We start from the raw sequence: 25,228 nt of genomic DNA, 5'->3' as shown, positions 1-25,228 counted from the left end.
CTTGCTCTTGTTGTTACACCTAAATCCACATCTTTAATTTAGGTCACTGTGCACTAACAAAGATGAAGATACTCTGCCCTCAAAGGTGCATACAATATAATAATATATATGTATGAGGCAAAGCAGAGAAAGAAGGGACATTTCAATCCTCCAAAGCACAGACATCAGACAGAAGCTGTAAGAGATTGATGGCCATATTTGCAAAAGTGCTTATTTGACAAAACAAAACTCTCACCTGACTATCTCCTAAACTTCCAGAGGGGCAAGAATTTCTTATGCTCTGTCAAACTCCCCTCCCCAAAAAAACTTTCAAAAAAATCCTGAACATTCATTTTCTCTAGACCACAATTTCATAAGGGACAGATGCAAAGAGCACTTGTTCCTAAAAACAGACAATTTTTTTTATAAAGTGATCAAAGCCCTCAGAATCTTTTATCTGATGGTCAAGGATGTTCTCTGTGAAATTAGAAATGCAAATTTGGAAGATGGCATTGAATTTTAAATCGTCAAAGTAGGCTTTGTTTTAATGCTTATTTATGTTTGATCCAGAGAAATGCTGCAGAAATATGGCTAAACATTACTACTGCCTTCATTAAAACAAAACAAAACAAAAGGTGAGATATGAATACTTCCATCCACCTTGGATGGAAGTAGATGGATGGTAAATAAGATGATGGATGATAGTCCATCTTATTTACTAAAAGCTACATAAGAAAATTTTGATTGAAAGATAAATCAACACCATATTTCATTACTGCTAGCCCAGTACTTTAGGCATAAAAAGAATTTTTCTGTAATTATCAGTTTCCCCTCAGCTAGTTTGTGCCCGCACTGTGTCTTACTGAGAAGTCATTCTGCTACTGATACCTAAAGTACCACAAAGTGATTTAAGATGAGTTTTTTTCTTTTTGATAGTGTTCTTTTAGATATTCTTCTGATCTCTTTTGAAGCCATCTATGTTCCTTCTTCATTCCCCATTTTTCTTTGCAGTTATGATTTCCTTTTCTCTTTGAAATTCCCACCTTCTTCTACAGAAGGAAGCAGCCTAAAGAAGTAGAGTACTGAAATCTCACCTCCTGATGTTCTTCGAGAACCATTTGGACACTTGGTACTTAAAATCTTGAATCCTACAGAAATCTTCAGTGAAACTGTGCAAAAATGAAGAGAGCAACAAAGAATACAGAGACTTCCAGATGATGTGAGATTAAAAAGACAATCTTTAAAATGTGCTAAATGAAAGTTGGTGAGAACTTAACTTTAGCCATAAAGTGATAAGTTAAAAAACTAGAGAATGCCAAGAATCTAATTCCAAGTCTATGCATTTGAACTTAAATTCCTTAGGACTAGAACATTAGGGTGGAAGTTGATAGTTTTCATGAAATATCCTATCAGTCTCACCAAACATGTCCTTCCAGAAGCACCTCATTATATTTAAAGGATTATAGCACAAGCCTATCACTGGCACAAGCTGGTGAACGTGCAGTTCACTTGCACATTTCTATTTGATGGCATTTCTTTCCTTCTGAGTTGTTTAGAATAAACAACTTGAAGTTTACAGCATGAATTTGTTGAGATCAGGAACCCAAGAGTTCTGCTTGCTCGTTTGCTGTGAGAATGTCACTGTAAATGGCACCACTGTGCAAAGCCCTTTGGTGACCTTTCTGTGGCACACCACATCCACCATAACAACCTGGTGAGACAGGAGAGTTCTCATCACTCTGGAGAAAGACAGGTTCAATGATCAGAGGTTCTAAAATCTCTTTTAATCATCAATATCAGAATCAGTGACTCAGATGTATTCAGAGGGTGAAGCTGTGGGGGAGTTTCTTTAAAAAGAGCAAGCAAAATAGAGTAAGCAAAGCACAAAACTAATTAAACTTGATGCAACAAAAAACTCAAGCATTTTTGATGCAATTTATTAAGGAGAAAAAGCTGTGAAATTAACAGCAATCAAAAACTAATTAAAGTTGATGCAATAGGAGCAGCCAAAGAATGCCTGATAACATTTATTGAACCAAAGAAACATGGCTGTCAAGCTAAAAGAAATCAACCAAACTCTGTTTTTGAATAGTTACACAAAGATAATTATTCTCTGGATGACACTTACAGAATAAGATTCAAGTCATTACCTCAAAAGACAAAAGGACTGACATGCTGTGTTAAACTGCCTGTGAAAAAAAAAAGGCCTTAATACAGAAACTTCGCAAGTAATTCCTAAGTCTTGCATATAAACAAGAATGATTCATCAATCAAAAACAATGCACTGCTACTGTTATATCTATTACTTCTAAAAACTATTATTTGACAAATATTTTGGGAGAATACCTTGTGTAACAGGGTACATACAAGGCAGGGACTCCTGTATTTTCATTCTATCTTTGAAACTCATTGCCTCAGTGCCTGGGGCAAGTAATTATCATCTAGGAGTCCATTTGTTTTAGGATTAGGATGCAAAATTCAATTCCTGATGTCAAGCACCATTTGAAGTATGGCTTACTGCCAGAAATTCTTTTCCTAAAGAACGTCCTGGTGGGGAATAGTGAAGTGGATCTGTCTGCAGTGAGAGCCAGGCACTTCAATTTTCCCTAGGTAGTTGAACATCTTTTGTATCACAGTCTCAGATTTAAAAAAAAAAAATCAGACAAAAATAGATGTTCACAGATTCTAAAATATGCTAAAAGCTTTCTGTTAAACTAAAACTGCGCCTTGTAAATGCTGTAGGATTGGTCACAGTCAGGGTCGCAGTAATCCCAATCTCATCCAAAATACTCAACTTCCAGCACCTGTATTCTGAAATAATCACTTAAAACCAAACTGGATTTTAAACTGGTGAGCCCTATAGGCTTTCAAAATTCTTCCTAGTAAATCTCCAACATTATCATTATCTTCATCCTCCTCCTTCATCACAAGGCTCCCATTCATGCAATGATCAAATATAAATCTGTCTTGTAAAACATAATATCACAGCCACATGTAGCACAGATCCAAAGTAAACTATCAGATTTGGTTTGTTATTTTAACCTCAAACAGATAATAACCTCTGCTGAGAAGTTAAGTTTCCTATAATTCATTTAATGCTTTTAGGTTCCCACTTCTTATGCTAATATAATAATCATAATAATAATAGCAACAACAAAAGCTACCTGTTTCTGGTGTAGGGCACATCAAAAAGCGATGTCTGAAGCCTGGTATTCAATTCCAAAAATCTGCAGTGTGATATTAGTGACATGACTAAGGTAGGTTTTGATTATTTTTAAGTATAAAATAGCGACTTAGTCTGTTCAGTGGTTCTGATTTTCTATTTTACCCCCAAGGAATTTTTAGCAGTCAGTGAAATCCTCATTTCTTACACAATCTTTCAACTGTACTTCTTTTTTATAAGAATGCTCAGCCTTACATTGTCAAAATATCTATTTTACTTTCAGAGAGTTTATATCATTAACATGGATATTTAATGGATCCTTTTTTCCTAGTCTGTTGTGAAATCGCTTAAAATTTCAGAATGAAAGTCAAGATGTTAAACTCTTCTTTATCTTGCATATAAACAGTGTCTTGCAGGGAGCACTTGTTTGTATTCACTTCAACAGCAGATGAATAAGGTTCCAGCAGAGCTCCAGTAAAGAGAACATTTTCATGTTTGTGTATTACAGATTTCAGCATCCTGGTGCAGAACTTCTTTACACTTAATATTGCAGCACCAAGTTACCTCCTTACATAAGCAAGTTAAAGTCACTGCAGAGTACAAAGTTGTATCTGCTACTCTGTGCCATTATTTGGTTTGTCACAGACAAAACCTGACTATAAAACTACTGTTAGGAGTGATAAAATTTATTTTAATTTCTTGAACACACAAGTTTTTAAAGAATAGCTGTTTCAGGTTTTTTAGTCAATTCTTCAGCAAAGAGCTTTCAAAACATGAAATCTCAAGAATTTTCACTGTCCTGTTTATATTAATTTTATAAAAATTAATTTTTATTTATTTATTTATTTAATAAAAATTCTCAGTTTTTTTCTCAATCTTTTTCTGCTGGGTAAGAAAGAACTGGGACTTACCCTCTGTGTCTAGGGCTGCCTCACTCTCTTCTCTCAGCTGCCAGGTCAGTCTCTGCCTCTTCAAGTGGAGAAGAAAAAAAAAAAATTCTACCTGCCTTTCTTGCAGTGGCAGAATATATTTAGATCACTTTTTTTGTGTGTTCCTAATACCCATGAATTTATAGATACTTGATACTCATACTTTCTTTAAAATAGATTGGAACTGGACAACATAATAATGAGGGAGCATTTTGAAGAAGAAAATGTGAGTTAAATGATGGTGCAATCATATGGTACAATTCACTAGAAATTGTAAACAGCTAAAACTGTTTTTTCTTACAGCACTTCAGATTAGATGCACACTGACAAAATTCCAGAACAAGTCTGAGAAAACCACACTGACAGTACACCCCTTGCAGGAACATGACTTGAAAATATCTGATCATTTCTAGCCACTGAGGAAAGGAAAACCTTTGAAGATTCTCGGATCATATTGTTTTCAGTACCACATAAATTACATCAATTCAATTTCTATTACCCTCTATTCCAGACCTATTAAATCTTTACTAATAGGTCTCCTTCATGTCATGCCCGTACAGTGAGATGCAAGGCCCTTTTTATCATAAGTTAAACCGTGGTAATGGGGGGATGGCTGGGTGACATACTGCTCTCAGACAAGGAGAGTAATTTGCACATTTTAAAATAAGAAATTAATCCTTATCGCTTCTATAACAACTTGAAGGACAACTCTGATCCACTGTGCCTTGATCAGTTTGATGTAAAAAAATACCCATTTATTGTTGTAGATAAAAGAAGGAAAGGAAATATGACTGCTGGAATATCTTCAAAATTGTTACAAAGCACATAAAATGAATAAGGACATTTTCATATCACTGCCATTTGATCTTTTCCTTTGCTGCTCTCTCCCATGTTTGAAAACACAAACACAGATGTAGGCTGCTTGACTGTTAGAAGAAAAGGGAAGATTCTGTCACAATCTGAAAGAGAAAATTTACATTGATAAGGGTGTGGGGTTAGGGATTTTCTTTTCATCAATTTGAGTTTGTTACTGACCAGTGTGAAAACCATCCTCTCAGGAAGCTGCAGTGCACTGATAGATTGTACACAGACCCCTTAACTTACCTCATTGCAAATTGACATCATCATTGCCAGCAGATTTTGTTAAACATGGATGAACTGCACCTCTTAAAGCCTTCAGCAGCAAGGCTGACATTTTTTGGACAGTAAATCCTCTCATTTTTGAAAAAGCAATGATATACACTTTAGGACACATCGATCTGGAGGATGAGTCCAAGCTCATCCAGGCTTAAAAACCTTGGAAATAGCACAAGCTGACCTGAGTTGCATTAACTTTGCTGAATTCCCCTACAGCCTCTCAAAAGAAGTGGTTCAAACATAACATGATAGGAGAGCGTTTACAGCTGTCGTCAGGAGCCTCTGCCTTGTGTGCTGATGTGGCCCTGCATCATCCTGCCATGATGAACTCTGGCTCGAGGAGCAAAGACAGAACACAGAGAAATATGTTTGGAATAAACTTTTCTTACATCACCTTAACTGCAGTACAGTCAGACGAGGAATAATGTGAGTAATAAAGCAAGGACGTAGCTGGCAAGAATGGGGAAAATCTGTCTTTCTGCTTAGCATGCTTTCATCTATAAATGGGTAAAAGTATGCACATCCTTGGTAACTTCAACACTCAAACCAAGCTGGATTTTAAAAGTCTAACTCACTACAGAAGTGGATTATTTTACACAAAGCCACAACATGTTTTGTATCATTCATTTCTTCAGGAGTTGGGGTAGAAGAGTTCAGTAAAAGAGCAGGGCATCAAAACAAAGATACATCTTGTTTTTTTGCCCTCCTATTTTACAAGATGGGTGTACACAATTTTTAATAAGCAAGGAAAAAAATAAATGTGTAAAGGACCTGTACAGTTTACAGTTTATTTCGTCCCCATTGAGGCTGCTCACTTTCTGAAAATATGCATAAAAAAACCTCAAGATGCCCCAGAGAGAAAGCATGAGACACCTTTTCTGCTTCTCCTGGGAACAAATCCCACCAGAAACTGGTACAAAAAGAAACCAACACACGCAGTCATCCTACTGGTAGAGCTTTCCACAACACAAAGCAATGCTATTTAGCAGCACAGTACCTTGCAGTGCTGCCCTTTCACTTTCTGCAGCCAGGCACTCCCAGGTGCATTCCCTGAGCACATCTGTGATGGAGCAGGAAGGAGCTCCCAGCTCGGAGCCAGGGCTCTGATCCCCCGTCAGAATGGGATGCTATTCTCACAGTGAGGTCATACTGGTGGGGAAGAGTCATTCTCAGAAGCAGTTGGAGCTGCTGGTGGTGTGCTCTCTAGTGCCAAGGTTTATCCCTTACTCCTATTTCCCTGAAATTCAGTCTTATGTCATACATGTAATACCTGATTCCTGAAGTGGGCCTTTCTGTGGTTCCAATGCAGCTCACTTGTTATGGGCATGTGAGGCAATAAAACCAAACCCTAAATTACATTCAGTTTTCAAGTGGAGGCTCTTGAATAGAGCTAATGAAAGGAAAGATGCTTTATCAGTGATCTGTGTAAGCAGGCAGATGCGTTTCACACAAAACTAGCAAAAAGCCCCCACTGACAAAACCATCTTATTGAGAAAATCATTAATTAATTGATATAATAATGCCTCATTTTCTTCTTTTTATTTTAAAAATTTCTTTCAAAACTGCTTTCTATTAAAAAAAATATAATTATGATTCTAGAATGGTGTGCTGGTTTTGGCTGAGGTGGAATTAACTTTCTCCATAGTGGCTGGAATAGGACTGTGTTTTGTTTTTGTGCTGAACACGGTGCTGATAATAGATTGAGATATTAATTTCAGAACAAGTTTCCATTCCATACCTATAAAGCTGAACTGAAACAAACACTTTAAAATTATTATTAAAAGGTAATATATTTACATCAGGCAATTTCTCTCTCCTCCTCCAGATCAAGTTTGATACTTAATGCTACATTTTGAAGGGAAGAATATTAAAATGGTGATATTTCCTGAAACACGGCAAGTCCAGATCTCACTGCAGTTAAGTTTTGAAGGAGAATAGCTTTAAAAGAGACATAAAGTTTTCATTATTAACACTCAAAAGCTTCAGTAAAGAAGCTTGTTAAGCATCAATCCACAGCTATGCCTGAAAGACAAATGTGTCTTGATGACTAAGGATGCCTGTTACAGAGAGTGTGGGTGCAGTGGTCTAATACTTTTTTCAAACATTTTCTGTCCTTCACTGTCAAAAATGTTGTCTTTTCCTAGTCTTTTCCAGAAGTTAATTCAGGATGAAAGATCAGGCAGGTGTCATTCACATGAAGCCTTGATACTTTATTTATAACAATTTCTTACTGTGACTGGTGAGCAACCAATTTACCTGGAAAACACGCAGGAGGGATCCTTGTCAGACAGAAGGAACTGGCACCCATGAGGTCTCTCAAACACTTCCCCAAGAACTAGTGAACAGAGGCTGACACAGGTATTTTAACAAGAACACCTCAGGTGGTGCTCAGCCTCCTGACTGAGAGGAACAGCATCTTGCATGATTTCAAGGCTCCTACTTGCCTCAGCTCTAAGGTGACCCTCCCAGCTGAGTGCAAAAATAATTCCAGTATGAAACTGTACACTGCAAAACACAAAAAAAGGAACATGCCCTCCCCTTTCTGTGCCCCACCACCCTGCCCACCCCAACAGATGCTCATACATGGGGAAACAGCCATTTAAAATTCAAAACAGTGACCAGACAGCATCAAGGCTCTGAGGAAGAAAATGATAAGGAAATGTTTTTATGCTAATAAGAGGAAACTGAAGCCTTCAACAGGTCAGAAAAAAATACCCATTCACAATCCTGGCTTATCTGCACAGAGAGAAAATTCCGCATGTGTGAGTCAGTTGCTAAGAAAGCTCTGACTAATGCAGATACAAGTCTGACTTTTTAAGTTGACATTTCTACTTTTGCAGTGGATCAGAACTGTCAGGAGAGTTCCCCAGGCAGAGCAGAGGATTGCAGAGCAGAGCTATTCTGCAGCAGTCTGAGCTGTGGAGTAAGTGCTTTGATGGAATTAGTAATGGTGGTTTAAGGAACAGCCTCGGATTCTATTCCCAGCACTAGCAATTACCACTCCCAGAACAGAATCAGAACAAAGGAACAAAATCAGATAGAAACGAGCTGGCAAAGAGCAAATTCCCTTCTGCTGCTGCTTTCACAACGCCATTAAATAACATCTGGCAGTGGGGCAGGGCAGACAACTGGAGACAGGAGCATTTTAAAGTGCTGCTACTAGACCTGCCAAGAGCTCAGCTGTACAGAGTCCATCACGTCTCTTCTGCTTTTCTCACAAGATGTGACTGTGATAAACATTTACCCTTCAAAAATTAAAAATGATCAAAAATGTCTTTTATCAACTGCATCAGCAGAACACACTGTGCATCCGTAGATGGATTAAATATAATTTTTCTAGGTAGCTGGAGAAAAAAAGTCTTTAAAGATAGCATTTGGCATGGGTTAATCACCTCTCTCATTAAAGAAAGGAATACATACTGAGAACATCTTTCTGCCATCCGATTAAGCAATGAGCCAACACAATTGTAAATCTTGCAGAAATTCCCCATGGTTCAACTCAACAGAGACAATTCTTTACTTCTCAGACCATATCTCTCATTTTCAGATAAGCATTGCATTAATTGTGTACAAAAACTTTCTATCATGCTATTAACAGAAATGGAATATGACTGTTCTGCTTCTCCTTAGCAACCTTTGACAATTAAGAGATTGAATTATTCATATGTATTTTTAATAATATAATAACATTTTTAAACTCTGCTCACCACTCAATTGCTCAAACAGCATGCAAACCCACAACTGTTTGATTCCAGGATAAACAGTGCCACTGTTTCTTTTCTGCTGTTGTAGTGGCTGACACAACTTACTGTCTCTGTAACTGAGGTAAAAAGGATTTCAGGGTGCTATTCTGAGAATCACATGCTATGAATTGATTTACAAGTCACTGGAGTTTCTTCTTCCTATTAATGAGGCAGATTTTAAGTCTTGTCTGCACTGATTTTATTATTTACAATTAATATAAATACTAATTTTCTACACCCCTATCGTGTAAATCTGATCAAGTTTGACTCATTTTCTGAAAACAGTTCAATGCAGACAAGTTTTCTCCTCTGTGCTAATAAGCAGCACAACCATGGTATTAAAAAAGAAAAAATGAGACTTGCACTGAGACTAACGATAATTTCATTCAGGATGGGGAAGATACAAATGACACCTGCTTTGTTTTTAGGCAAAATAAAAAAAAAAAAAAAACCCAAAAAAAAACCCCAAAAAAACCCAAAAAACAATCAACCAACCAAAAAAACCCCTAGAAAAATCTGAAGAATGTCAGGAGAGGAAACACTTCCTGCATGAAGAAAAATAATAAAAAATAAATAACACATATGTGCCAAGACTGTAGATTTCATTGTATATAAACTGAGCTTTTGTTTACTGGAATAAGCTAAATCATGACCACTGAACCCTTTTGAGAAGACCCATCTAGTAAGATGGTTTTGTATTTTTTGCTTCTAAATGTTATTTTAGATAATGAGAAATTCTATTTAAGTTGCTTTACTTCCATCTAACACACACATGAGCTGTCAGTGTAATTGCATGGCATTATTATTCTCTTAGGCTGCTGCTGGACAATAGAGCTACAGATAGAAATAAAATAGTAACAGCTTGTGACAGGTTACACTTAAAATGTTTGATCAGATAATCAATGGACCTTTGCTTCCAAAGCTAAGCTGAGGTTCAAGGAAAGAAAAGATAATGGTGTTCCAAAACTTGGGATGTATCTCAGTGAATTAGAAGGCACTTGGGATGCTGCTCCAGACTTAACGTGGCTGTCACATACAAGAAATGCTTTTTACCATCTCAGACTCCACAATGGAAATTCTCATCTGCATTTTTTCTTTCAAAAAATATTTCAGTTATTGTCTATCCACTTATATTACATCTTGGTTTTATTTTAGATTTCAGAATTTTTTATCCAGTTTTGTAATTATTTTATATTATCTAAACAGTATACTGAAAACCTATTGACATTTGACAGTGAATATGCAAATATCAATAATTACCTGTTAGTTACTGTAGATTAACTGTTAAAGGCATTTTAATGTATTTTTTTTTACATCTGTTAATATGAGATTAAATTCGCTCTGCTACTGGTTTATTGGGTTTTTTTTTCCTCTTCTCCATTTACACAATTGCTTTTTGTTTTTTGTGTTTCCTCAAGCTCCTTTTACCAAGAGAACATGCCTCTGAAAGTAATTCCATTCAGCTTGATTCAGTTCTCGTTTCAGTTAAATTTAAAGTTATTTTCTTTGGCTCACAGCAGAACATTGCAGAGTCTCTCACTGAGGTATTGAGGATTTTCACCCCATATCAGCAGCTCATCAGCAATTACTTTTCTGCACACAGATCCTTAAAGATCCAGGACACGATGATTTGTTACAATTTCTGTGCTGAAACAATCATGTCCCTTAAATAAGTTTCTACCAGAAAGGGAGAGGAAAGATGAGCACTTCTAATAATGGTAGATCCCATGCTTCCAGCTCAGAAATTGAAAACAGTATTATTTTTAGGCACATCCAGGCACTATGAAAGCACACATTTACTGCCTTTATTTAAATCTTTGGATATATTAAAATCCTCAACTTGTCTGACCTTAATACTGTGGTCCTCCAGTAAGCTACTTATCTGGCTTTTGGATTGGCTTCATAACATCAGATGTTAGATTTGGTAAAAATTGCCTGCAATTTATTTCCCACTGCTGACAGACATTTAAATATGGCATTCTATTTTTGCTAATAGAGCAGAATTTCTATCCATGTGATAAGGTGTGAATCTAATACACAGGAGGCATTCAAAATTTTCATTTTAGATTTAGTACACATCTTTTACAAGTGAGTATATTATATATATATTTAACACACCCAGTGAAAACAGACACAAGCTGTCCTCACCCTGGCTAAGTGTGTGGAGACAAGCCTGCTACAGAATGTTCATACTCACTGTATTCCAGCCAGCTCCAACTTGGAGAGGATTTATCTCCCTGAGCCAACAGGCTCCTAAACCCTGCAACTCCAATACTGTGGGGACAGAATGTCTCTGGGATGTCTCCACCCTATTTGCCTGAGCAAGATGGAAATGTTCCTACAGTCTGGCCAGCCTCCATCTCCCCAGAGAAGCTGTAATTTCAGAGGGCACAGGGCTGGAGCCCACAGGTAGAACTCTATTATCAGACCAGGTTCTGGGGTGGGTTTGGAATCAATCTAGTTGTCTCAGGCCTAGGTAAGGCAGAGTGGGAATTCTGAATCATACTGATACAAGAGGCTTTTCCTATTCCATTAGTGTGTTCCTACCTGGCAGTCACTGTCCTTCAGTCATATCCTTTGGAGTTCTTTTCCATCCATTTGGGTAATTCTCTAAAAATATGTTGTTGAATCGCTCTTCTGAACGACATTTCTCATTGACCTGTTGTGTTTTTTATTCCTCCAGCATTTACTGACTAATAGTTAATCTCCATGTTAACCCTTCTAAAAGCAGCTAAAATGGCAGTGACTGTACCACCTGCTGTTAGTGTAGGGCTGCTGAGATTATATTGCATTTCATTTTAGTTCCTGTTTCAAAGTCAGCTTTTGATTGACTGCTTCCAGTATCCCTACCCAGAATGGTGCAGAATCTTAAATTTTAAATGTGTTAAGTTACATCCGTGTCTATAAGCCATCCTAAATATGTTATTTTCAGCTGATCTAATTTGCTTGGAGAAACCCTGTGGAATTTGGACAGACCTGTCTGCAATATCTTAGCTAGCTCAGATGTCTCTTCTTGGCACAGTGCCATGCAGATAGTGTCATGTTTTCAGGGGTTTCTGCTGTGCCCTTGGAAGATTTTTGTCCTCCAGATGCAAAGTAATGACTACACTTGTAGTGTGAATTTTTTCTTATTTCTGTATCCAACACCACACATTTCTGTCTGGGGAATATCTGAATGTTCCATGATCGTCTTTCCCTTTTAATCATAAATATTCTTATGCTTTTATCCTAAAGCTATTCATTTATATACTGATATGCTGGTTCTAAATATTTGCACTTCAGTATTTTCCATTGTTGCCATTTTCCTCCGAGAAGCATAATTTTCACCAGACTTGAAAATATCAGGTGAAAATTCAGTTTTCAAACACAATTCTTTTTGTTCTCCATAGTTCAGTTTTCTTGGATTTAACAATCACTTGTATGACAAAACATTCAGGTTCTGGTCTGTCTGGTGACCCTCTTATTCCTATGACTCCACTGTACTGAATACACTGTGATATAACAATCAGCATTCTTGCCTGTCACATAGTTTCTCCAAAAAAATAACCTTCACCTTCCCTAAGGAACACTCCTCGCTGTGTTCCTGATTAAAAACAAAATGTCTTTTTTCTGCCTACCTCCACGTTTCTTATGATGTGCAATGCTGAGCTCCACTGCTCCGGGATCTGCCGCTTATCATCGCAAGTGTATTGTCCCACTTGCCCTTCCCTGCACTCAAATAGTTCCTCGCTATCATTTGCTCTAAGAGCTGTCTGAAAAAACCCCAATGGGTTCAGAATTTAATGTAACAGGTCCATTTTCTTCAGAAATCTCAGGAAGTTTGGCTCATCCATGTAAACAGCAAGTGCAGAGAGTGCAGAGATAAGGAATTTCTCTTTGCTCCTCAACTTTGTCCCCACCCCCAAAAAAAGGAATTCTCACTCATAAAATATTCTTTGCCATTTAAAACAAAAATAGCCAGCAGCCTGAGTATCATGAAACTTCATTACAGAGTAATCTTAGCAGTGTCATCACAACTACTGCTTCAATTCATCATATACCAATGTATCAGCTTCATTCTCCATTTAGCTTGAGTGCTGGTAAACTCAATTTCTGCGCATACCCACACTTCAGCACAATATAATGCAAACTCCTACACTTTCTAACCATCTCTACAATAGGGCCATTTACTCTTTTAATTCTGCTAAGAAATGGAAAAATAAATGCTGTAAGTAGGAGTAGTTCTACTAATTTATTGCAATGAAATAATATTCTAATGCATTGTAATACATTTTTTAAATGTAATTTTCATATTCATGCAGACAATAGCTGTCAAGATATTTTAACAGACTCCTGGTCCCTTCTATCACGTTATCTTTTTCAAGGTGCATGAACACAAACATTCCAGGTTTCAAAAGTGGCAACTGGTTTTGAAACTGTGGGGTTTAAGGATAAAGTGAGACACTTGATCTCAAAAGCTCTAAGACAGCTTCTTTCTTTCCCCAGAGCACTAAGGAACTACCAACCAAAATGATTTAAGCTTGTTTACTATCCATGACCCAAAGGGAAGCTGTGCTGGGTTTGGTAGGGATGGAATTAATTTTCTTCATAGCAACCTGTATGGTGCTGTGTTTTGGGTTCATGACCAGAACAGTGTGGAAAACAGATCAGTGCACTGAATATCACTGAACAGTGTCAAGGCCTTCTCTGTTTCCCACTCTGCACCCACAGTGAGAAGGCTGGAGGTGGCCAAGAGGTTGGGAAGGTACAGAGCCAGGACTGCTGACCCAATCTGACCATAGAATAATCTATAAATACAGCAATAAAATACTTGGGAGTTGTTTTTCCCCAGCAGGGATTGCTTGGAGAGTGACTGGTGCATCACACTGCTTGTGAGACGGTGTGAGTGACTGCTATTCCATTACTTGGAAATTTTTATTCCCATTTCCTTCTCTTATTAAACTCTCTTAACCTTGATCTGTAAGTTTTCCTTGGTTTTGCCCTCCTGATTCTCTCCCCTACTCCCCTTAAAGGGGAGTGAGAGCAAAAACCCATTGGTGAGAAAGAAAATTGCAGCTGAACAATTTAACCCAGATTATCTGTCCCTATATGTCATGCTGTGGGTCTCAAGGAAAGATAAGAGCTGGCTACTGATATTTGTCTGGCATAGCTGTGAAATCAACAGATCTGACTGACGGGAAAAGATGCTCTCAACTACATACCTTGGAAAACTACTCCAAAAGATTTTTATTGAAAGCTCATTGTGAAAATTGTATATCTACCTCATACTTGTTTTTTGTGAAGTGCTAAAAACTTTCTAAATATTATAAAGCATTTACAGACTATTGCTATTCAGGTCAGGGAGAAAAAAAAGAAGATAAAATAAAATCCTATTCCTCTGCACTACCTTCTCCCAAACTTATCTGGCTGTAAAATAATCCTTCAATAATTATCTATATTGTTTGCTTGCATTTTTCCATTGCTTTATGTTGACTACAAGGTATTCTTTCCTTGAAAGGGTCTATTAAACTCTAAGTAACAGTGAATCTAATTTATACGTGTACCCTAGGATGGGGTTAAGCTTGGTCATCATCTCCTGTCTGATACCATCTCCACTCAATTATGTAACAGGAAGCAGAGCATGTGAAGATGGAGACATAAGTCCATTCATCATTGCTACTCGATTTCACATTGCCTAAATGCTAATGATCTCCGTCCTCCCAACAATACAGCTTGTCTGCCTTCCCGTCTTGCATAACTAATTTAAACCATCTATGTTCTACTTTCTTTTCTACTCCAAAAAGAAACATTTTCTTTGCTTCTCTGACTCGTGTTTTGTGCAAGCCTATTCCTTTTGTCTACATGATCACCTACATCTTAAATTCAACTGCTTACTAGAATCATTAAATGTCTACAAGAGATAAGTTCACGATTTCTCCCCAGTCAGAAATATCCTCAAATTATTTTTGTAATTCACAAGTACCTCTGCTTGTTTATGCAGATTAGAATCTGAGGCTGAATCACCAGAGAATGGCGTAGATTTGGTTTATACTTAATAGCTGGAGCCTGGCTGCCACAAAACAAGTCAAAGGATAAGTACAGCTGTCTAGGATGGACTTCAGTATCTATAACATCAAAAAGACAGGATTTTCACACCTGGAAGGACCAGCCTTTTGGGTGGCAGTTCAATCACTATTTTAGTATTACAATAAAAAAAATTCTCTCCACTAATGAATCCTTCGAAACATGACACTGGAATTAAAACCCCATGCCTTGTACACAGTGAATTTCCATCTCCCTCTAAATATCTTTCTATTGAGAAAGAAAAATGTCAGAAGTTGTCTTCATGGAGCTGATAGCACATCCCAACAGCCACGATGGTTTGATTAGAGACGTGGCCTAAACTCTCTTAACCCACATGCAAGTTCCAGCACAAAATTGCCACCCCTGAGAGGGAGCAAACGCTGAACCTCAAGGGTTGCTGCTGTACCCAAACATGTTCCCAAGATCACCTTAGGCACTGTGCCTATCAGGGAAGCTCTCCAGGGCTTTCCACAACCCTTACCTAGTGCACCTCTATCTCTGAAAGGTATTGAGATGATAGGGAGCTACATAAATGCCAAGCACTCTTACACGTGCAAAATCAAAGGTCATCTAAAGAAGAAACATATTCTGCTGCTGAGAGACGAATAATTCTGAGGCTGGAATATCCTTTCTAATTTTTCAGTAAGCTATGAAAGTGCTACTACTTGATGAACACACAGGGGACATGTCCCCACCTATGATTAGCATCAGGCACATGTCTCATCAAAATCTGTGTCAGTTTGTGGCAAACTTATCATGGTCAATGTCAACACACCCTTGTTTTACTATCAAGAGACCTGAAGACTTCCCTGTTAAGGTGGAGAGCAGGTATTTTACACTTGCCCTTGCCTGACTGAGCAAAAGTCTTAGGTCTGTACACATTAGCTAAAGATGCTCTTCCTTTTGATAGTCCGATTAGACATTTTTATATTGAGAAGATTAAACACCTTTGATATCAACAGCCATGGTTCAGTTGTACACTCCTCCTTTACAACTCAATATCCTGCTACATATTTATCTACATTCTCTACTGAATGGGAATATGAGAAGATGGCTGCTATAGTAAGTTGCATAAAGGTTCTTTTCAGTCTTCTCTTTATCGAATATCTCTTGTGTTCCCATGCTATAGCCTTTTTCTTATAGCTCTGCATTCATATTTATGTCTCTCTGCACTTACTGCCCTCTCAAAATCCTTAAGAAGTGACACCAGTGAAGACAAACTAAAATAACCTATATTAATTTAAAATAATATCTGTCAGTTCTACACTGTTGCACATTGTGCTTCTTCTAAAGGCAGCTATGCAATTATAAGTACTTGGGTGCATAAAGTGATATGAAGGTTTCTATGGCAATTATTCATTTTAATTGAAAATTGTGTAGGGAAAGACTCATTTCAAGTGCAGCAAGAAATTTGCATTTGTTTCCAGAGAATCTGGACTTCTGTAGGGTGAGTTGTGAATTCCTATTTTTCAGGCAGACACAATCTTTAAAATTCTCTTGGGGGAACAGGGGGTGGGAGACTAAGGTAAGGTTGTTAAGCTTATTAACATTTAGGAGCATGTATCTACTTATTCAGTACAGTATTTTTTACTTTCTGGTAAAGATTTGATGTTTTAAATGAAAGAGAAAGAATGAAAAATATTATTGATACACAATGTCCTTGAATCTCTGAGGTGGAGGAACCAGAAAAAGACAGAAGTACCAAAAAGGACAGCAAGGAGACAGATTATCAGTGAGATCAAGTCCACCAGACCAATCATTTCTATTTTTGTATATTTTAGCTACTCTGTGTTAGAATAATAATGAAGACAAAGTTATTTCAGATCTCAATATATTTTAATGTCAAAGAAAGTGTTGGAGGGAAGCAATGGTTTCACCTTGGTAAGATAATAAAAAAAAGCTGAAACTTAATTTCCTGTAGGAAAATAGGATTTCTTTATCCTCCCTATTCCAATCACCAGAATGAGTCAAACACATTTTAGGCCTAAATTTACAATGAAAACAAAGAAGACGCACTGCAAGTGATGAAGACCTGGAAACAACCTCTGAAATGTAATTTCACATTCACTAAATTCAGTGTTGCATTTTCTGTAACAAGGCTTGCCTGATTTTTTGTCTATATCATTTTAAGGCTGTATAGGCCAAGTGCCAGAAATGTCCCAAGTTAAAAATAGCTCTTGTCTCCTTCATAAATAAAAAATAAATATTAATTTGATGTGCAGGTTGGGGGTGCAAGTGTTTCTTACCAGCCACACAGTCCTCCTAACTGAGGAAAAAAAAATAAACCTCTTAGAAAGAGGTGGCCAAAGTAGTATGTGAGAGAAGCAGAAGAGTAATTTTAATAATGTGGTTTTGGTGTTAGTGTGTCTGGCACATTGTACTTCTGTACTTTAGAATATCTAGAACAGAAAAGGAAGAATGACTCCTAACTTCATTATCAATGATTGCATCACAGCTCAGAAGAATGCAAAATTACATGAGTGTGATTTTCATAATATATGTGTCATCCATTTACAATAAAATGGAGACTAATAATTAACCCCTTGTGGAAAGGCACAGGAATTTGAAGGACACTTTTCTTCCAGGTTACTGCCTCTTTTTTTCCCTTTTCACCAGAAGTTCTATTTTGGTCAGAAAATGGCTTTGCAAGACAGAGGAACCAACAAACTTGAGAAAGGAGTATGAGCATGGAAGGGGTCTTGCCAAGGACAATCCAGCAAGGGAGAGCTTTTCACTGCATGGACAATTTCCTCTATTTTTGGCACCTGTTCTGCCATATGGTTTTGGTCCTAAGGTCTGTGGTTGGACTTGATGAGATCTTAAAGGTCTTTTCTAACCTTAATTATTATACATACTGGCAGCTTTCAGCACCCTCATATTCTGCTGGACTCTCAACCCTCTTTTGACACTTACATGCATTCCTTCATCTTACTATTTGACTATCTCATAATTATGAAAGTATATAGCTATCAAAAAAAAAGGTTTCTTGAATTTGTTTTACACTACCAGACATGAAAGAAATACACTCTCACTCCCATGTGTGCCAGTCATATAAATAGAAAATAACCTATTGAGGGGAAGTATAGTTCAAAGTAAGCAAATTTGATTTATTTCTGAACATGGCGACACTCAGAGTTACTCAGCTCTGATGGATATAAAGGCTGCTGGTGATGCTGCTTATCTAAACTTCTGTTTTCGACACAGAACATAACTCTATAGCTATTCAAGCTTCCATTAATTTCCAGGGTTTGAGAAACACAGCTATTAAAAAGCAATGTTCATGGTGTTGAAAGGACAAGTAAGACCTGGAGGTTGGTTTTGGCTAACAGGTTTGAATAGACTCTGGCAGAGGCACTGCTGGCAATAAATTAAATGCAATGACTGGTTCTAGTAGAAAGCTGCTTTTTTATAGCCAAATTGTACGCCTGGCTGGGAGAAGTGGGAAATGAGGAAAGAAAAAATGGGGAAGCCTTCACAGTTTCACTTGCCATCATTTCCTGACAAAACCACTAATAAATATCTCTCTCCATTTTGGCTCAGTAATGCAACCATCAAAAGGATGTGAAGGAAATATCTTTCTTATTTATAGGAACCCATACATATACAAACAGGAAAAATTGCCAGTGAAAGCTGTAACTTCACTTTCAGGAGTGGCAGAATGTTTTCCATGCAAGAATTGGATGTACTGCTCACCCCTCAGTATACTTGAGACTGGAAATATCACACAGAGTGCAAACCACTGCTGACATAAGACTTAATACCCCCAGCTAAAGGATTTGAAGTTTTTCTTCACCACATGATGGCATGTGTAATAGATGCAGAGTAATTCCTCTATAAAATTAATCATCAAATATTCCTTCAAGACTTGGGACAAGCTAAAAGTTCAATAAAGACTGTGGTCCCTTAAATTCACACACTTGAGCTCTGCACATTTCCTGTGGGGAATATAAATTGCATCTAGTACTTACAACTCTGCATGCCATTCAAATTCTGTTGCTTTAATTCATTATATTCAAAACTAATACAAACTTCAATTATTTGTTGTAAAAGTGGAGATTTTGCTAAAGCACACAGAAAATTCAATTCACACCAAAATGGCTACAATGCTCAAATTAATGTATTTGCAGTCCTCACACGTCTTTCTCAGCATCCTTTAAAATGTCACTTATTTTATAAAATATATAGATTTTCTGAGTATTGATGTGCCCTACCAAGAGACAAGGTGCCTCTGCTTTTAGTTTTGCAGACATTACTTACCCACCTGAAATCACTAATGAATACAGATAAAATGAAGGGGTGCATGTGGGCAAAGGTGACAGCCCAGGACTTACAGCTGGAAAGTTTGCACCTTATAAACCTCTCATCTTCAATCCTACATTCAAAAGGTACTTATGATTTCAAAGAAATTGCAAATCAAATGATTACACGCTACAGGAAATTAGATAAAAGAGAAAGGAACCACTTCAACACCATCAAGAGATTCTATTCAGCTATTATATTAATAGTAAAAAAACATATTTTGATTACAGCTTCTGCAGGTATAAAATGAAAGGTTTTAGATTCTCTTTTATTGAAGTGCACAGATCCACAAAGCGTTTTCAGTCCTACAAGGTGTTTTAAACTCTTGTAATCATTCAGCAAAGCATTTGGACAGCAGTTCTTTAATTTTGAGCAGAGTAATAACTGCACTTGTTAAAATATGTTCTAGAGTATGTAGCACCTTTCAAAATAAATTCAAGCACCAGAATTAACTGCTGAACTTTTGTACCACTGAAATCAGCACCAAAGCTTTTACATTTTTTAAGGCCAAGTGATGACTTTATTACTCCTAACTTTAATTTCATTACAGAATCTACTGCAATCTTTACATTAATGTTCTATTATGTAAAATGCAATACTTTTTCAGTTCAATTCAATGTCTACAAATATATTTCACTTCAAAATAATGGCCTTATTTTTGTAAGGAATGGATGTTTTCCAGTCTTTTGTTCTTCACTAATTTAACTAAAATGTAAAAAAATCTGTGCATGGAAACACTGGAAACATCTGGACACAAAATACAAGCATTTTTCTTAGCTGTTAAGAAGAGCTACCACGCTAACTGTGTATTGCATCAACAACCAGACTGCTGTACACTAGTGGCAAACATTTACATTTATATACATAAATGTAAAAATATATAGAATATACATTTATGCATATACTCTGATAAAAACGAGTCACAAGTTTTATGGGCTACTACTTCCCTTGCCACTCATAAATGCTCTTCCAGTGTATTTTTCAACAATGCAAAATTATCTTAAAATAAGCCTTTCAATGCAAATTATCTTAAAATGAGCCTTTCAAATACTATTATTTTTCTTTAATGATTTAAATATAATATAATGTGAAAGACAGTATTTTAGTGAAGCCCAGACAAAAAAAAAAATCACATAATAATTATAATGGAAGACATCTATTCCTCGAATATATGGGAAATACCTTCACATCAGAGTATTAAAGAGAAATTGTTTTAAGTGTTTCTTTCTTATTAAAAAACAGTGGAGAAGCATGAGCTCAGGAAACAATTTACCTTTCTTGTCATCGAAGTACAGCGTCTGTTGAGCTGGATTTGACCACTGGAGGGAGGTGTTATCATTTTGATCGACCCTGCAGGTCAAATTTGCTGTTCCACCTTCAACAACTGTGACGTTCTGTGTGAGTGGGAACTGCCCTTGGCTGCCTGAGGAGGGAGGGAAGGGATGCAGAAAGGAAGAGAACAAGAGGAAAAAAAAAGAAAATATTTAAGTTGCAGGATGTAGTTTATTGCAGCAGCTTCCCACAGATGATAGACCCAGAATTCAATGTGATCTAGTCTGACCAAAGAAAGGTAGTACAATATGTTTTTAAAAACTGCATTTACAATATATTCTCTGTATCCAAGAAACAGCTGGATAGATTTAGAAATCTTTTCCTCCTCTGTGAGTCATATTATTTAGTTCCAAAGAAATACTCAGCATTTTTGTCTCCTCAGACATACCAGACACAACTCAGTGCAGGCAATACAGTTAAATCATTGTTGAAAACATCACTGAGAACATAACATAGAAATACAAAGATTTTAACAGAGAGGGATGGGGCAACCTTGACTGACTCTGTTTCTTTTTTATACATTTTAAAGGCCTCTCAGGATTATGCTTTCTGTATCAGGTTTGCAAAGTGGTTGGAGAGCAAATGTAGTGTGAATCTAACACTTGGTGCATGCTCTGTTGGGGGAACATAACCTGATCTCATATGAAAATGGGAGAGGTGATGTAGCAGGTCTCTTTCACATCTGTGATTCTATCCCAGAGCATTATCAATCACATTAAGTTCTTGCTGAAAAGTCACTGGGAAGTTTTCCAAATGCCTCTACACAATACAGAAACAGTATCAGACAGGTTCTTGAATCACAAGCATTTCCAATGGCATAGTTAGACTAAAGTGTTTATGTAGTTTTATAGCACAACCCTTGTCAAACAGCACAACACATTCTGACAAAAAGGACTGCAAGAAGGGAGCACAAAAAAACCATGGAAGTAGTCTTTAACATGGGTGGTGAAAGAAAAAAATCTTCAATGATAAGCAAGACACGTCATTGAACATATGATTGTTATCTTGGAGATATATTATTTATTTAAGGGTACAATGCAAAAGAAAGACAGCCTAATACTCCAAATGAAATATATGCTTCTTTCTTCTCCTGCTTTTATAGAGCTTCTATTAAAAGAAACACTGAAGAGTAGGTAGAGATGCTTGCATAAGAAGGGTAATGCCAAGATTGACACTCAAGTGGGATGTGTCAGAAATTAAAAACCTCTCTACAGTCCTACAGGAGGGAACAAGCTCATAGATGTGTCACAAGCCCATCAAGGAAATAATATATACAATATCCATTAATTATACAATATCAAATCATAAACCCAGCATAAAACCTTCAGAGAAATATTCTATTTTAGTGGCTATCATCAGACTTGTTCTCAACTAAGTTAAACTGAAGCATGTCTTCTATACAAAAACATGATCATATGAAAATCTATTATCTAGGATACAGGTTTGCATATGACCAGAGTAAGGAAGTACTAAATAAAACATTAACAACTAAACCTATATTTGACCTACTGATATTGCACAAAACAGAATTCTAGCCAGATTTTGTTTTCCCTATGTAAAATAATATCAATGGCCATAGACATGGAACAAAATCACTCACATCAGTGAAATAAATAAAATATTTCCATCAAAATGTAGATCTGAATAACTGGTAAAATTTTTGTATAAATATCAACTACAGCTGTCTAGAGATCAAGATTTACCATGTACTGATATTTACTTTAAGAGGGTATTTACTATCAACAGGATAACAGATATTAGTAAAAAAAAAAAAATTAGAAATACTAAAAATACCATAGCTAATTTAAATGCTGCAAATAATAAATGCCAAAATTCTCATGACATTCTCTGTATCTGACACTTCATTAATCAAACCCTGCTTCTTGAAAACCACACATTGAGAAATATATGATGAGAGAAAAATCATAAACAAGGATGGAAAAAAAAAACAGAAAAGATTTGTAATTTCCTTCCATTTCTCCTCTTTCAATTTCAATGTGTCAAGGAACTTCAAGATATTGAATAAATTGCGTATCATTTAAATTAGAATTTTTTAAATTCAGAAAAATGTACACAGCCTGTTATTACTTCCACTAAATTACAGTCAACTTACCAAAGAAATAACCTTCTAAAGTATGAGCTGTGAATAGGAGGCTATGGGGGTAAAACACTTTTTGCCTACAAGAAGCATTGAACAGAACCTAGTACCAGAGATTAGCACAGTGAAATCTGTCACTTACATTAAAGAATTGGAATGGGAGGTAGTTTAATAAAGAGCCTGCTGCAATGATTCAGGACCCTATTAACACAGATTAGGGGATCTCCCCATAATTACCCTGTATTCTCTGTCTGATATTACAGCTCTTATCATGAAGGTGTCAGTGTCTGTGCACTCTATCATTTGTTAACCACTGCCAAGTCACAGACTCATCTCTGGGCAAGAAGTAAACTATTCTGATCAACCATATAAATGGAAACTATTGATGCCATAACATTAATAAGTCAGAAGAATTTTCTTTTCTCTGGCCAACCTAGTGATATCTAATGATTTGGAAACAATTAATTTACAATACAAAAATAAAACCAAAACGTTTATCTTATCTTTTGCTAGCAGAGAATCTTTATGGTTCTGGAGAAGATGCACAGAGTTTCATGGGAAGTTTGGACTGGAGAAAGAGGTACAGAGAAAATGAGAGAAAATCTATATGGAAAATAGCCTGAGTAGAAAGAAGGGAGCCTTTGCAGGACAGATAAAACTATGTAAAGCAAGTCCAAATTAATGGATACTGCACTCCTCAAGGAAGACAAAAATTATTATCAAGTGATGGGAAAACTAAGACAAAGAAAAACTTATCTTAAAAAAAACTTAGATTTACTTTACTGTTTGCATCTAACGTGGGATACTGAAGTAGGGCTGGAAGGACAGGAGAAGGTTGTAAAGCCCTATATGAAACAGGTGAACACTAAAGAAAGCATCAACATCCTGCCCTTTTACTGCAGTAAAAGTGTCAAAGTGTTTTATGCTCCTAGAGACTCCTCCTGGTTCTTGAGGAGCTGACAATATTTTGTGGGAGAGGTCTTGTTTCTGTTAATGTCCCCTAACAAAAGCATTCCATCTTGACTTAACAAGTCCAGTAATGGAAAATTTAGTGGCTCCTTCAGCATCTTATTTCAGAGAGTAACAGCCATCATTGTTCAAACAAAACCACAAAATCTACTTCTGCTCTGAATTTGTCTTGCTGTAGCACCCAGCTTCCACTGGCTCTTGTATCTGCTCTGAAGAGCCCTCTCTTATCAAATTTCTCTTGTAGATACTTAGAGACTATGATCATATCACCCATTAACCTTCTTTTTGATAATCTAAATAACTTGAGCTCTTAAGTCTTTCTGCAGAAATCTCATTTTTCTAATCCTTTAATTAGTCAGTGCCTCTTCTCTGTGCCCTCTTCCACGTGCCCTCTCCTTTCTGAAGTGTGCAGCCCAGACCTGCAAGCCCCCCTGCTGCAGTCACAGAGGCGGAAATGCAAAGGTGATGCCACTTCTCTGCCAGTTTTTGGCATTCTTATTTGCACATTACGAGTCCCTTGGCCCCACGGTCAGACCCAGGTGTGGCTGAAGGTTCACCATGGGGCTGGAGTTCTTCCTCAGACACCCTTCCTGTTCTCTTCACTGCACTGAACACAGTGTTTTAGGTAAGTTCAGTAGAATTTATTTCCTACTTTATATTAACTGAGGTGATTGACAGGTATAATTGAGATAACGAACATAACAGGGATGCTGACCATCCTAAAGACAGGGTTACCCATCCAGCTTTCTTTCTATCCTCCCAGCAAATGGCTGGGAATGAATGACATTTCTAACCTCCACCAGCAGGTCAAGTCAATCAAACACATAAATATACATATATCCACTACAGTCTGTAAAATTACATACTGTTCCAAAATCAAATCTAGAGGGAGGACAAAAAAACTGCAATGCCTGTATGGAATACACTAATGAAGTGTTAAAAAAAATACTCATGGCCTACATTAATAATTACCTTGTATCTGAAAAGAAAAAACCGCAAGGTTATGCAAAGGTAAATTACAACAACAGTGATATTACTGCAGAAAAGAGGCTGCATCAAGACATCAGTGTCATCACATTGTATCCCAGCCCCTCTACTCATTTTAGAAGCTTTGTAAGCAACATTATTTCAACTTTTTAGACTAGACAAAGATATGGTTAAATATATTCTACCACAGGTTGTTTTTGCAATCCTTTGTGGAGGACCAGTATTCATATCTCATTAGCCACAAGCTGTTTCCTGTCAAGAAAGGCTTTTTATTTTTTTCTTTTTCCTACCCAGAAATCATGGCTAAACTGCTTTTACATTTAACACTGACTTTTATCTCAGTATGTGATAAGTCCATGTAGAATAATTATAATTATTTGGTCCAGTTTGTAAACATTCATCATGTGAGTTCACCTCATGTTTTTTTGTTTATACTTTGGTTAGGTTTTTTGCTTGGTTTTGTGGCTTTGCTTTTGGTTTTTGTTTTGGTTTTGTTCTTTTTACTTTTTGCAATTACAATGAGAGCTCT

The 25,228-nt window shown here is 36.8% G+C and overlaps 1 protein-coding gene across 5 annotated transcripts in view; it reads right to left on the bottom strand.

Moving 5' to 3' along the window:
- The window catches only part of CADM2 (cell adhesion molecule 2), a 595,909-nt gene that overhangs the window by 150,044 nt on the left and 420,637 nt on the right, over positions 1-25,228 (bottom strand). For all 5 annotated transcript variants that reach the window (XM_021541238.4, XM_021541252.4, XM_021541246.4 and 2 more), the window contains one exon: positions 20,587-20,736. In XM_021541238.4, the coding sequence (XP_021396913.1) occupies positions 20,587-20,736 (150 nt within the window). The remainder of the gene's footprint in view (positions 1-20,586; positions 20,737-25,228) is intronic.

The sequence above is a fragment of the Lonchura striata genome, chromosome 1, assembly GCF_050655825.1.
Source record: "Lonchura striata isolate lonStrDom1 chromosome 1, ASM5065582v1, whole genome shotgun sequence".
NCBI classification, from domain to species: Eukaryota; Metazoa; Chordata; class Aves; order Passeriformes; family Estrildidae; genus Lonchura; species Lonchura striata.
Note: the sequence above shows the minus strand (reverse complement) of the source record. Positions and strands in the feature narration are given on the sequence as shown.